Below are 15008 nucleotides of genomic sequence, written 5' to 3'. Positions count from 1 at the left end.
ATTTAGCATATAGATTACACACAGAATATGTAATTCTAGCAAGAAATATAAAAATATTTTAATTAATACAATTCTTGGTAGCATACTAACTAAAATCTAGCAGTAGCAATGCAAAATGATGAATTATTTTAATTAATGGTGCTATGATGTGCGAAAAGCAAATTCCATAATGCACCTATTAAAGAGATTTACCCATTTTATATAATAACAATAGTCAAATATAAAATGGACATTGTAAAGTAGAAATATCAGTGACCAACAAAGGAACTATTCAATCATAATACCAAATGAAGACACCATCATCAAAATTCAATCACCGCCCTGGCTTAAGAGAAGACTATTTTTAAACAGATCAACAATTCTAATTAAAGATAATTATAATAGTAAATTATTAAAATGAATGTCTAGTAAATTAACACCAAATCCCTTTCCACCAAGTGAACATGTCTTATTTAAGCATAGGTTTGCCAATATTATTCTGATTAAGCAGGAAAAACATGAAATACTCCAGTAAATCAGTCCTCCTAAATAAATGCATCCTAAATTCAGGAATTAAACTGCGTACACATTGAAAGAGCAGGACATAGCCCAAACACTATAAAGTTGTTATACACAATTTCAGAAAATATAGAAACTAAAATATGGAACTAACAAGTAGTCAAAACATGGTAAATATGTTTAAGCTTCAAGAAACAGTCCTATAGCTAAGAAATAAGCAAGAGTTTACAAAGCAAGCAAAGGCTTTTCTGAAGTCTGTTGATATAGTACTGACCTCCTAAATTTAACCTTGTGTATTAAGTGAAGGGGCAAGCTTGTTGAGCAGATAATAAACTGGCTTGAACAGCAAGGAGATGGAATAATTCTGGGTGGTAACAGTTTGAAAGAGGGAAATGATTAGTGGCATGCCATACGAATCAGTGGCAGGACAGATTTTGTTCCCTTTATACCATATATCAATGACCTGGAAGAAAGAATGCTCACAAAAGGTGATAAATTACTGATGATCCAAAACTGTAAGGGGCAATAAAATTCTAAATGACTTGGACAGACTAGAAGCTTAAAGAGACAAATGGTTTGTGCAGCTTGGTACAGAAAAATTAGAGATAATGAGGCTAGGAACAAAAATGAATCAAGTTAGGTCCAATAAATGTTTTTAATAGATCCTGCCTCTTTAAAACTTTATCAGAGTAAAGTTATTGAAAAGGGCATAACAGATCAAGTTAACACCAAGTTACTTCCATGTAAGTGAACCATAAACAAAGCACCCTCTAGAATGCATGGATCACCATAAACACGCAACTGAGTCCACTATCAAAGAAGGAATTTCCAAGCTGCTATAGCACTATGACAGAAAAGGTAAAGTTTCGCTTTGAGTTTGTCTCCCCTCCCCATCTACTCATATCAAGAATGCATCTGAAAAGGTAGACAAGGTTCTTTGAGAAAATTTGTTATCTTTTATTAGGCCAACTCCAAAATTGGTCTAATAAAAGATAACAGATTTACCCAAAGAACCTTGTCTGCCTATGTCCTTAGACCAACACAATTATAATCTATACCTCTGAAAAGGTAGATTTTCAATATGATGGCATGCAAGGATGATCACTTACAGCTGAGAGAAGAAGGCCTGATGTTTAGGGATCTCTAAGACATGTCCAAGTTAAGATATTAACTTTTAGTCATCTTCCTCTATCAAAATATTCACTTATTACTTCTGTACTACTTAATTTCTTATATTGTGTCTGCTGCCATAGCAACTGGCTGCAAAAGCACATTGAAATCAGTGATATCCAGTTCTTGGGCACAAGAAAAATCTCCTTCCGAAGCACATCCACAGAGCCACTAATCAAGGAAACTAATGAAGGAAGGAGGCAAGAAGCATGGGAATTTTTTATTTCAATATGGAGTAACCTGTAATATCCATCTCTGTTTACTGTGAGAAGAAAAAAAGTGTTTTGACAACAGCATGTTAATGTTTACAAAAGACCAGGTGAGCAAAAAAGCACATTCACGTCTACCCGAGAGAGCTGCATGTCCCTTCTACTGGCATATTTTTCTTTTACAGAATACTTTAACATCTTTCTAGGCATCACTTTGTACAATTCCTTTCCAAGATGTTTTCAACCATCTATTATTTATATTATAACAACATCTTAACATGCATTTTGCATCTCCTGCAGCACAGATGGTGCATAAGAAGTGCACATTTCTGGGAGCCTTAGCTTTACTTATATTACATATAATGCAGTCACACACGTTTAATTATTCAGCACACTCAGTTCACGCACTTTTTGCTCCATTTTGCATTAGAGGTAAAAGCAATGTAAATATTGTTGCATTTTTTCTATTAAACATTTTTTTACACTTGTTTCACAGACAAAAATGCAACAATACTAGGTGAAAACACTCAGGTCAACAAAAAAAAATTACTAAGCTAGTTGGGTCTGTCCCGGGGGAACAAAGACGCGGGCAAAAGGGGCCCTCCCCATGGCGGGACTCGTAGCACAGACAACCTGGCCCCACAAAGAAAGCCCTGAAGGCAGGGCAAACTCACTTGTTACAGAAACAGAAGAAATGAACAAGTCGCACTGGGACAGAACGCCCGGGTACTTCATCAGCCAGCTCCACTTCCAGATAAAAATGGCACGGGCAGATGACATGATTGCCAAACACCGCCCAGCTGAAATAAAAGCCAGCGGCAAAGGAGCAATGGGAAAGGCACAGCCAGAGGCAAGAGTGCTTCCCATGCTGGGCACAGACTGCACAGGCTAGCACCCGGGAGCCTGAGGATGGGCCCCTCAGAGGGGTCCACAATGTATTGAAAGGACAAGGACAGTGGCGAGAGACTCCAAGAGTCATAGATGCCAGGCTTGTGAGCGGAGACAGGCCAAGGCCCTGCTCCCCTTTTTCGTTCTTTATTAATTCATTCTTATTAGTTGATAGCCTAGAAGGACCCCTAGATGGTCAGGGGCCAAGGCAGCGCTCACAGTGGTGCTACAAGCTATAGCGCAATTAAGGAAGGCACAAAGGGACATTGGGGAGGGCCTAGCATGTCAGCAACAAGAAAAAGATCAGGGAAAATGTGGGTCCCTTACTAAACAGGGGAAGGGAACCTAGTGACAGATGATGCGGGAAAAGCTAAAGTGCTCAACTCCTTTTTTACCTCAGTCTTCACAGGCAAGGTCAACTCCCATACTGCACCTGGCAGCACAGCCTAGGGAGGAAGGCGAGCAGCCAACATGGCCAAAAGAGCAGGTTAGGGACTATTTAGAAGAGCTGGATGCATGCAGGTCCATGGAGCCAGATGTGATGCACTCAAAAGTACTGAGGGAGTTGGTTAATACAACTGCAGAGACACAGGTCATTATCTCTAAAAATTTGTGGAGATCAGGAGAGGTCCAAGATTAATAGAAAAGAGAAAATACAGTGCCCATCTTTAAGAAAGGGAAGAAAGAAGATCTGGGGAACTGCAGACCCATCAGTCTCACCTCAGTCCCTGGAAAAATCATGGAGCCAGTCCTCAAGGAATCCATTTCTAAGCACTTGAAGGAGAAGACAAAGGTGAATAGGAACAGTCAGCATGGAATCACCAAGGGAAAGTCATGCCTGACCAACCTGATTGTCTTCAGTGATGAGATGACTGGCTCTGATGATGCAGGGAGAACAGTGGACATGATATACCTTGACTACAGCAAAGCTTTTGATACAGGTTTCCTACAACATTATGGCAAGCAAGCTAAGGAAGTATGGGTTGGATGAATGGACCACAAGGTGGATACAAAAACAGCTAGATTATCAGGCTGGAAGGGTAGTAATCAATGGCTCAACGTTTAACTAGCAGCCAGTGTATATCCCAGTGGTTCAGTCCTGGAACTGATTTTGTTCAATATTTTCATCAGCGATCTGAAACAGGGGTGGCCAACCTGTGGCTCCGGAGCCACATACAGCACTTCAGAAGTTAGTATGCATCTCCTTGAATCTTTGCATAAGCACACGGTGACCAGCTTCCAAACGGGTTGGACCATTTGGAAGCTGGTCACCGTGTGCTTGTGCACTTCTGAAGGGCCGCAGGTTGGCCACCCCCAATCTGGAAGATGGGATGGAGTGCACCTTCAGCAAGTTTGCAGATGATACCAAGCTTAGGGGTGGGGGGACATGACCCAGAGAGTAGTAGATAAGCTGGAGGATATAGCTAGGATTCAGAGAGACCTAGACAAATGGGAGGACTGGACCTAATAAAATTCCATGAAGTTCAATAAGGACAAGTGCCAAATCCTCCACTTAGGACAGAAAAATCCCATGCACCAATACAGACTGGGGACTGACCGGCTGAGTGGCAGCTCTGCAGAAAAGGACCTGGGGATTACAATGGACAATAAGTTAAATATGAGCCAATAGTGAAGGGTTCAGCAACCCCCGGCACATGTGTCAAACACAGCACACAAGGCCATTTTGCTCAGCACGCCACCGTCAGCCTGGGCTCTAGGCACCTGCTGCCAGCTACAAAGCCCAGGCTGCTCCCAGCAGGTGGCTGGTCGGCTGCAAGCCCTGCTGCAAGAAAACCAGGCTCCGTGGTTGACAGCAGCTACCCGGAGCCTGGGCCAGTTGCAGCCAGGAGGCTGAAAACATCTGCTCTGGACTCCGGCATTAGCTCCATACCAGCGGGTGCATGTGCGCCTTGGAGTGGACAGCGGGCAAGGGGCCTGAGGCAGTGCAATCCCAGCCTCTCGCCTGCTGCCGGCAGAGAGCTGATGACTGGGTTCTGGAGCCCGGCGCAGCTGTTTGTAGCCAGCCTGGGCTCTGGGCAGCTGCAGCAGGTTCCACAGCCCCAGCATCAGCTCCAGACTGGCAGCGACTGCACATGCACCTCAGAGTAGACAGTGGGAGGGCTGTGCTGCCCCACTGTCCGCTCCAAAGCGTGCGTGCACCTGCCAGTATGGAGCTGATGCCGGACCCTGGAGCAGCTGCTTGCAGCTTCCCAGCTACAGCTGACCCAGGCACTAGTAGCTGCTGCCAACCACGGAGCCCAGGTTGCTTGCAGCAGGGCTTGTAGCTGAGCCCAACTGACTCCCACCCGCTCTGAGCCCAGCCCCCCACCAGGATGAGGCTGGCACTGCCCCTTGTCAGGAGCACCACACCTTTTGCGGGCTTAGCTGTGCGGGGTGGGTGGGTGGTTGGGCTGATGGGCAGGCTCCAGGCCGGGGCCTCAGCCAGCTGTGCTGCAGCCCAGGGCCTGGCTCCCTGTGGAAGCACAGGGGCTCTGGTGGGACCAGGATATTGTTGGGTCGGACTTTCTCCAATGGCCCAGGAGCCCGGCTCCGTGTGCCCACACATCTGGTTCTGTGCATCTGTATGTGCACATGTATCTGGTTCCAGATGTTTGTGTGTGCGTGTCTGTTCTGGTTCTCTGTCTTTGTGCACATGGTTCTCTCTGTGCATGTGTCTGGTTCTCTCTCTGCTCTTCCTTTTCTTTCTCCCTCTCTTCTTTTTCTTATTTCTCCCTTTTTTCTCTCTCTCTCATTGCAATATGCTCAACAAAAAAGGGATACACAACAAAGGCAGCATTTATGATGATTAAATATACTAATATGCAGTGTGTCCTGCCATGTTCCACCCCCCTCACCCTCATTTTGTTTTTCTGGCATGCCGGCTCCTTCCAAGGTAGACATTGTGGGGTTTTTGGCACTCTGGCCAAAAAACGTTGCCTACCCCTGCAAAAGTGTGTCCTTGTTGCCAAGAAGGCTAATGGCTTACTAAGCTGCCTTAGAAGAAGGTCTGCCAGCCAATCAAGGGAAATGATGATTCCCTTCTATTTACCACTGGTGACACTATATCTAGAGTCCAGCATCCAGTTGTGAGGCCCCCATTACAGAAAGGATATGGACAAATTGGAAAGAGTCCAGCAGAGGGCAATGGAAATGGTTAAGGGGATGGGGCAAATGAGTTCTGAGGAGAGGCTGAGGGAACTGGACTTATTTAGTCTGCAGAAGAGAAGACTGGGGGAATTTAATGGCAACCTTCAACTACCTGAACGATGGTTTCAAAGAGAAAGGAGCTGGACTGTTCTCAGTAGTGGCGGTTGACAGAACAATGAGCAATGATCTCAAGTTGCAGCAAGGGAAGTTTAGGTTAGATATTAGGGAAAAAACATAAAACTCTCTCTCACTAGGAGGGTAGTAAAGCACTGGAACAAGTTACCTCAAAAGGTTGTGGAATCTCTATCCTTGGGGGTTAAGACCTGGCTAGGCAAAGGCTTGGCTAGAATGATATAGTTGGAGATGGTCCTGCTTTGAGCATGGGGTTGGACTAGATGACCTCCTGTGATCCCTTCCAACCCTAATCTCCTATGTCTTTCCATTTGATTTTAATCTTTATTTTGCAGTGCCATATTGAGACATAGTAAGGCATGGACAGCCTAGTACAACCCAGAGACCAATCCAGTTCAGCATAGGGAGATGCAGAGCTGTTCTAGTTCGCTCAGTGGGCAGCTTCAGCATGATTCCATCATGCTGGGATCCAGCTCACTCAAAGGGAAGAAGTCTGCCTGAACCAGTGTTTCAATGCCAGACTGCAGCACATACTCTGATAAGAAAGTAAAACATCATGGGGAAGAAAGACAGCCCATCTTTTGTACAGCATTTGTTCAAGAGGAGGAAGAGAGTCAAAGGAAGTTTGGATCAACATTCCTCACTTCTCAGAAAACATCCAACCAGCAAACGGGCTAGGCAAAACTAAGGGTATCATCTATCCTTCCTGCTAAAGCTTGGCCGCTGGATGGAAAAAAAAGTGAGTCATTGAAGACAGAAGTAGAACAAACAGGAGGAAGCCTGATTCTGCAGCAAAAGAAGGAAGGTATTCTCCATGAGAAGAGCAGGAACATGGGTTCAGCTTCCTCCTCTAAATACTATTTATGCATTTTTATCCAAAAACTATTAAATACAAAATGCATAAACAATTTTAGGAGCAGAGCCAGGACCCATGGTACCCTCCATCCCAGGTAACAGTGCCTTCCTCACTGGAATACAATCAATCAGGGTCCTTCACACATTCCTTTTGGCCTCAAATTCTTGCACACCTAGCCTCATGGCCATAGTAAGGAATCCTCCAACTGTGACTGCAGTCTAGGCATCCACCTGGAAGGGGAAAAACATGGGTTCCAGCCGTTGCTTCCAACACTGTTCATGTATTTTATATCAAGCACAAATATGTGAATGGTGATTGATTATACATTTTATCCTGTTACAAGAATAAACAGAATCAGACCTTCCCCCACTCAAGTGAATGTCCTCACACTGGGCTACGGACTTATGCCTGCTCTCCTTTAGCTTTATTTTCAGCCCCATAAATCCTGCACTCTTGGATACACAGTAAGCCAGTTACCCATACCTAGATCTCTATATTAGCAGTTGCTACACAGAATAGAGATCTGGGAGTCATTGTGGACAGTTCATTAAAAACATTAGCTCAGTGCTAAACAGCCATCAAAAAGGCAAGCAAGATGTTAGGAATTATTATGAAGGGAACTATAAATAAATCACAAAGTATTATTATGTCCCTTTATAAATTCATGGTGCATCTGCACCTTGCGTACTGTGCCAAGTTTTGGTCCCCGCATCTCAAAACAAGTATAGAAGAACTAGATAAGTTATGGAAGGGTTTTCATATGAAGATAGACTAAAGAGACTAGGCCTCTTCAGTTTTGAAAAAAAAAAAAAAAAGAGACATTTGTGGGAGGACATGACAATGGTTTACAAAATACTAAATGGAGAAGAGAAAGTAAACAGGGATATATTATTTACTCTCTTTCACAATACAAGAACTAAGGGTCACACAACCAAACAAGTGGGTAGTAAGTTTAAAACTAACTAGCAGAAGTTCTTTTTCATGCAACATGTAATTGAAGTATGGAACTCATTGCCACCAGATGTTGTGAAAACTGACAGTTTAGCTAGGGAGCGGACAACTGTTTAGAGGAAAGGTGCATCAGTAGCTACTGAGCATGGGAGTTAAGGATACAGCCTCAGAACTTCCAAGATCCTAAGTGCTGGAGGCTCAAAGTGGGAGAGGTACAGTGGGGAAAAACCCTGTTCATACCCTGTTTCACCATCCACACACTGCCACTGAGAGACAGGATACTGGGCAAGATGGACCTATGGTCTGACCCAGTAAATGGCTGTTCTTATGCTCTTAAATGTTCTTATGAAAAACTTCTCCTCATGTCTGTGTAATCCTCTTTCCTGTTGCAAAATTTCTGGATGTTGGTATTTATTTTTACCTGCGTTTTTCCCAGCACCAGATGCTAGACAGCAAAATACTGGTTAAAAAGAAAAGAATCTGGCTCTTGGTTCCTCACTGGATTTCAGCAGTTAAGCCAGTCTGTAGTGATTGTTGGCTATCGCTATTCTTTTTCTATAGAAATGTCCTATTATTTTGAAAACTGATAGCTTCTTGGTGAAGGAGTCTGTCCCCTTTTTCATGACCTCTACTTGACATACAAAAAAATGACACTGCATTTTACAACACCTCTATTAGATGGTGGTTTTTCAAGTGTGACAGAAAGGATTTCAAGGTCAGCTATACTACTTTGTGTTCTTAGTCACTGCTGATTTCTTCCCTCTTACGACAGAAGCAAAGCTTTGAGTTGAGAATGCCTGTCTCTGCGATTTGGTTCCCTACTTTATTAGCCTTTCATCTGCTTGCATTGCTCTGGAAGAAACCTGTTGTCGCACCTCTCTAGATGACATGCATATCTACAGGGGAAAACAAGAGCAGCCCTGTTATTATTACACTGCTTGAAGCCAATGCTCTCAGACTTTCCAAGAAGGAGCAGGTCTCTGGGATGACCTCCCAAGCTGACTGCTCACTACTCCAGATAAGGAGAACTCAACTACCAGTGTATGTCATGAACAGAAATCTGCCTGCTGCAGCTACTACAAAAATGAATTTTGTTGCATATTTTATAAAATCTTTTGAACTTCAGTTACAACTTAGAAAGGCCTACAACACTATTACAAATATCATCTTAGAGCTTACTATCTGGTTTCACTATCAATGTATTTTTTATCACTTTGTCTAAATGCAAAATAGTCTCAATTCCCCAACTTGCTTTGGTTTACATTTAATAAAAATCGAGAACTCTTTAAAAAAATTATCTTTACTATAGCAAGAAAATTAAATGAACACCTATAGCCAAAAAGGTAAATGTAAACAATTCATAACAGATTAAACTGCACTTTCTGAATACTAATTGTCATTGTGCTATTTTATTAAAATATGATGAAATGGAAAATGTACACGTGCATTTAATTATGCGATAAGTGTCAAGCAGACAAGGCTAAATTTAAACATGTCCTAATACTGACTTCATTATGGCATTTCTCTTTCATTGCAATACTCTATTTTAAAAACACTAACAGTATGATTATTAAGGTCTACCTCAACAACATAGCTCACGGCTTCTGACAGCTCAGAGGGAAGCTATCACTTTTGCCCTATCTTGTGCAGTCTAATAAGAAACATAACATTAATTCTGACACCTTACAATTTACTCACAAGTGCACTTTATAGATGTCCTATAATTTGTTAAATGTTCACTTCACATTGGTCTACTTGTAACATTACTCTGAAAATTGTAGATACCCACAAAGTATCACCATAAAATTCAGCAGACTACTGCATGAGAGAAAAAAATACAAATGCCATGACTGACTAATGAGGACATTTCTTTATTGGAAAGCCTTAAAAACAGTGCACAGCTCACATTTAGTGCTTTCATCTTCATAAACAAACATTAATGCTCAGAACACACTAAAAATAAAGAGTGCACCAAGTGTACTACTGCTTGACAGGGAGAAAACACCCTCATAGCAAAGATCTTAAGCTCTAAACAAGTGTGTAAAGCATGCTATTATCCCCATCCAGTAAGTGGAAAATCGGAGGCAGAAAGATTAAAAGAAGCCAATTTTCAGAAGAGATAATAAAATTGCCCACAGCTCCTGCTGATATCAGTCAAAGGCCACGGAGGTGAAGCAGCAGGTTGGGATCATGAATCAGGGAAGCCAGAGCACGCAAGAACTGCACACTTCGGCAATCTTTGTTCCCTTCCAGAAGGGTTGCGCATTATCCTCTGGGATGATCAACTCCAGGGAAATTCCTATTCTGACTTTCATTATTCAATTTTATCACAATATAAACCAGGTTCTTCAGATGCTGTATAATCTCTCTCTCATCTCTTTAGACTTCTTTTTTCTATCTTGACAGTTAAAATGAACGCTATGGTTCAGTTTCCAGTCTCAAGGTAAACAGCCACAACTTACGATGGGACCTTTGGGAAGCAGTCAGCCACTGCATCTCTTCCTTCCTCCCTCCCTACCCCCTTCCCCGACCCAGCCCCAATTCCAGGAGTTGAGGATGACCTGGCAATTCTAAAAAAAACCATTTCCCTCCCACAATTTCAGTAAACTGAAATGTTCCTTTTGTGCACTGTTGTGCCTCCCATGTGGTGTATCAGATTATTGTATGAGAACAGCACATTGTCAGTATACTTATTGGTATCAGTAAAGCAGATACCAGTATCTATCCTGGAATGCTCATAAAAAATGCTCATAGAGAAGATAGGAATAATAATATTTAAAACAACTTAATCAAACTGCCTCTCCAATTGTAATCTCCAATTATCTTGCTTGCAGTAATTTTTTTTTTAAACAAAAATTCCCTCTTGCTTGGTTTCCCACTATTGAAAGAGGTTAAGAATGTTCTTTCTAACATAAACTCTGCATTCGCAAGTTACTTGAGTAGTTAGGTGAAGATTGAATGAAAGACAATGAATACCAAAAAAATCCATCACGACACACAGAATCCGAACAATGTACGCAAACCACATATTACACAAGCGAGCCCCAAAACCCAACTCTATCCTACAGTTCTTTTACAAAGTCCTCAGTCAGGAAACTAAGATACGTCTGGAATAACAGAAACTTAGTGGGATAGCTCACTTGACTGGAGCACTGTCATGGATGGGTGTAAATTATTCAGGAAGGACAGGCAGGAGAGAAGAGAAGGAGTTGCACTTCATGTAAAAGAGCCGTATGATTGCCTAGAGCTCCAGCATGAAACTGGTTGAAAGTCCCTCTGCTAGGATCAGAGGGAGAACTACAAGGGTGATGTTGTGGTGGCTGTCTGCTACAGACCATGAAGTAGATGAGATTTTCTTCAAACAGCTAACACAAGTTTCCCAATCATAGGCCCTAATTCTCATGGGGGATTTCATGCACCTTAACTTCTGCTGAGATGGCAATACAGCAGTGCACAGGCAATCCAGGAAGTTTCTGGAGAGTTTTGTAGACAGCTTCCTGGTGCCAATGTTAGAGAGACCAGCTAGGGCCATTCTCTTCTTGACCTGGTGCTCACAAATAAGGAAAAATTAGTGGGGAATGTAGAAGTGGATGGCAATTTGCACAGCAGTGACCACAAGTCACAAGGAAGGAAGCAGAGGAAGGACCCTGGACTTCAGAAAAGCAGACTCTGATTCACTTGGGGAACTGATGGGCAGGATCCCCTGCAAGGCCAGTCTGAGGGGGAAAGGAGTCCAGGAAAGCATGTTGTGCTTTAAAGAAACCTTATTGAGAGTTTCTTCCTGCACTATCTCCAAGCCCAGGAAGACTAGCAAGTATGGCAGAAGGCCAGCTTGGCTTAGCAGGGAACTCTTTAGTGAGCAAAAACACAAAAAGGAAGCTGACGGTAGTGGAAAGAGATGGCATCCACCTCACATCAAAGGGGAAGAAACTTTTCTTGGCCAGAATGGCAGACCTCCTGGATACGGCTTTAAACTGAGATCACCGGGGGATGGGCCATCAACCACTAACAAAAGCCTGAGAAATGGCAACCTCAAAACCAGCATCCCAGGGAACAAAAGGAAGCTTTCTCCTACATCAGCCGGACAGGTTATTCCACCGATCACCAGAAAGCCAAGGGACTCCATTAGCAAGCTTGGTTGCCTGTACATTAGCACCAGAAGCATGGGAAATAAGCAGGAGGAACTGGCCCTCATACTAACCACCCAGCAATACAATCTTATAGGGGTCATGGAGATCTGGTGGGACTCCACCTATGACTCAACCACAGGCATAGGGGGATACGCTCCATATAGGAGGGATTGTATTGGGAAGAACGGCAGAGGAATCGCTCTCTATGTAAAGGAACATTACACCAACTTTGAGGTGAAGATTGGGACCAAAGAAAGACAACTTGAGACCCTCTGGGTCAAGATACAGGGAGAGCGTGGAGAAGAGGATTTGGCCATAGGAGTTTATTACAGACCTCCAAACCAAGAAGAACAGCTTGACCAAGAATCCTCTAGACAACTGGCAGAGGCTGCACACTCTAGAAGCATGGTTGTCATGAGCAACTTCAACTACCCAGACATCTCGTAGGATGAGCACTCACCTAGATCTGATCATTCACAAAGTTTCCTCACTTGGATTGAGGAACTCTATGTAACTCAGGAAGTCTATGAGCCGACCAGGGGCAAGGCACTCCTAGACTTGGTTCTGGCCAAAGGGGATGACCTAGTGAGCAACCTGTGGACTGAAGGGAAACTGGGCGACAGTGACTATGAGATAATCACTTTCCCCATCCACTGCAAGTCAGGGAAAAATCAGCCAGCAGGGTTGAAATCTCTGATAGCCAACATGGCTTTGTTATGGGCAGGTCATGCATGACCAACCTCATTTCCTTCTATGATCAGGTAACTCGCCACCTGAATAGGGGAAATGAGATTGATCATACACTTGGACTTCCATAAGGCCTTTGACCTGGTCTCCCACCATGTCCTCATGGTCAAATAGGGAAAATGTGGCCTTGACTACCTCACGGTCTGGTGGCTAAGTAATTGGTTCCATGCTAAGACCCAAAGGGTACTGACTGATAGAACTGAGTCATCATGGCAGAAGGTGACTAGTGGCGTCGCTAGGGGTTCAGTACTCAAACCAGTGCTCTTCAACATGTTCATCAACAATTTAGATTCAGGAATTATAAGCAACCTGGCAAGGTTCGCTGATGACACCAAACTATGGGGGAGTGTGGTCACACTCAAAGACAGACAGGCAATGCAGGCCAATCTGGACAGGCTCGTGAAGTGGGCAGACCTCAACCTGATGTTATTTAATACAGAGAAATGTAAAGTGCTCCATCTGGGGAAAAATAATCTACAAACACACTTACAGGTTCGGCAGTGGTATGCAAGCATCCACCATTGCATCTCGAGCAAGGCAAAGGATGTCATCCTCCCACTCTACTCAGCCTTGGTGAGACTGCAACGGGAATAATGCGTCCAGTTCTAGGCACCTCCCTTCAAGGCTGTGGAGAAGCTCAAGACAGTCCAAAGATTAGAGGCCTGGAGACCAAGATATATGAGGAGACGCTGAAGGACTTGGCACTGTTCAGCCTGGAAAAGAGAAGACTCAGGAGGGACTTGGTGGCAGCCTATAAGTATATCAGAGGTGTACATCAGGGTTTAGGGCGAACATCTATTTACTGAGGCTCCCCAGGGGAGGACAAGAAATAATGGGCACAAACTGACTGAAATATACTTCAGGCTACACAAGGAAAAACTTCTATACGAGCCAAATGCCAAGGGTTTGGAACAGGTTCTCCCCCGCCCCCCAAGGTGCAGATAACACCTTGTTTGCAGCTAAGGGGAAGAGTAGATGCACCGAAGGATAGGGCTGGGACTCTGAGCAACCTAGACCAATTGGAGGATTTGATCAAAAGAAAATCTCAAGGTTCAATAAGGACAAGAGCAAAGTCCTGCACTTAGAATGGAACAATTCCATACACCAGTACAGGCTGGGGACCGACTGGCTAAGTAGCAACTCTGCAAAAAGGACCTGGGGATTACACTAGACAATGAGCTAAATATGAGCCAACAGTGTGCCATTGTTGTGAAGGTTAATAGCATACTGAACTGCATTAGCAGAAGTGTAACCAGCAGATCGAGGGAAATGATTATTTCTCTCTATTCAGCACTGGTGAGGCCACATCTGGAGTCCTTTGTCCAGTTTTGGGCCTCCCCGCTACAGAAAGGTTGTGGAGAAATTGGAGAGAGTCCAGCACAAGGCAACAAAAATGGTTAGGAGGCTGGGGAATGCGACTTCTGAGGAGAAGCTGAGGAAACCTGGCTTATTTAGTCTGGAGAAGAAAAGACTGAAGGAGGATTTAATAACAGCCTTCAGCTACCTGAAGGGTAATCAGAAAGAGGGTGGAAGTAGACTGTTCTCAATAGAGACCATTGCTCTGCCACAAGTTGCAGCAAGGGAAGTTTTTTGGTTAGATATAAGGGGAAAAAATTCTCTCACTAGAGTGTAGTAAAGCACTGGAACAGGCTACTCAAAGTGGTTGTGGAATCTCCATCCTTGGAGTTTTTGAAGACCTGGCTAGACACAGGCCTGGGGATAGTCCCGCTTTGAGCAGGTGGTTGGATAAGATGACCTCCTAAGGTCCTTTCCAACCCCAATTTTCTATGATTCCATGCAAGTCAGTTCAAACCTGGAAATAGCTGAAAAAGTTAGTACTCACTTACACCATTAGGAAATTAGGCATGTCAAACTAAAAACTATTATGATTAGCACTTCCCTCATTAGATTCCTAAGGTTTTACTTCATTTAGCTTTTTGTTTTGCTTTGTTTTTTGGGGTTTTTTAAAGTACTTACCAAGATCTGTGTTTGGGCCAGCAAGTAGTTGCTTAAATTTGTCTAATCGGGATGCTTCTCTTTCAGTTAGTGCAGGAGTAGTTGATGTTCTACAGTCTGTCATTCCACCCACTGGCAGTACTGTGGAATCATGGGGAAGGGACTGGGATCTCTGTACGGAAGAATTTTCACTAGCACCATCTACAGCAAAAGAAAAGGAATACAAGTTATTCTCCATTATTTTAGACTCAATGAAAGCCAATTCATGTCACTAGTAACTTAATATCCACCTACAATCATATTTAAATGGAATGGGAATTTTAG

The 15008-nt window shown here is 43.4% G+C and overlaps 1 protein-coding gene across 4 annotated transcripts in view; it reads right to left on the bottom strand.

Moving 5' to 3' along the window:
- The window catches only part of TBC1D22A (TBC1 domain family member 22A), a 432230-nt gene that overhangs the window by 395816 nt on the left and 21406 nt on the right, over positions 1-15008 (bottom strand). For all 4 annotated transcript variants that reach the window (XM_019487417.2, XM_059725895.1, XM_059725896.1 and 1 more), the window contains exon 4: positions 14706-14885. In XM_019487417.2, the coding sequence (XP_019342962.1) occupies positions 14706-14885 (180 nt within the window). The remainder of the gene's footprint in view (positions 1-14705; positions 14886-15008) is intronic.

The sequence above is a fragment of the Alligator mississippiensis genome, chromosome 4, assembly GCF_030867095.1.
Source record: "Alligator mississippiensis isolate rAllMis1 chromosome 4, rAllMis1, whole genome shotgun sequence".
Lineage (NCBI taxonomy): Eukaryota > Metazoa > Chordata > Crocodylia > Alligatoridae > Alligator > Alligator mississippiensis.
The sequence above is the reverse complement of the archived record's forward strand: the minus strand, read 5'-3'. Positions and strand labels throughout refer to the sequence as shown.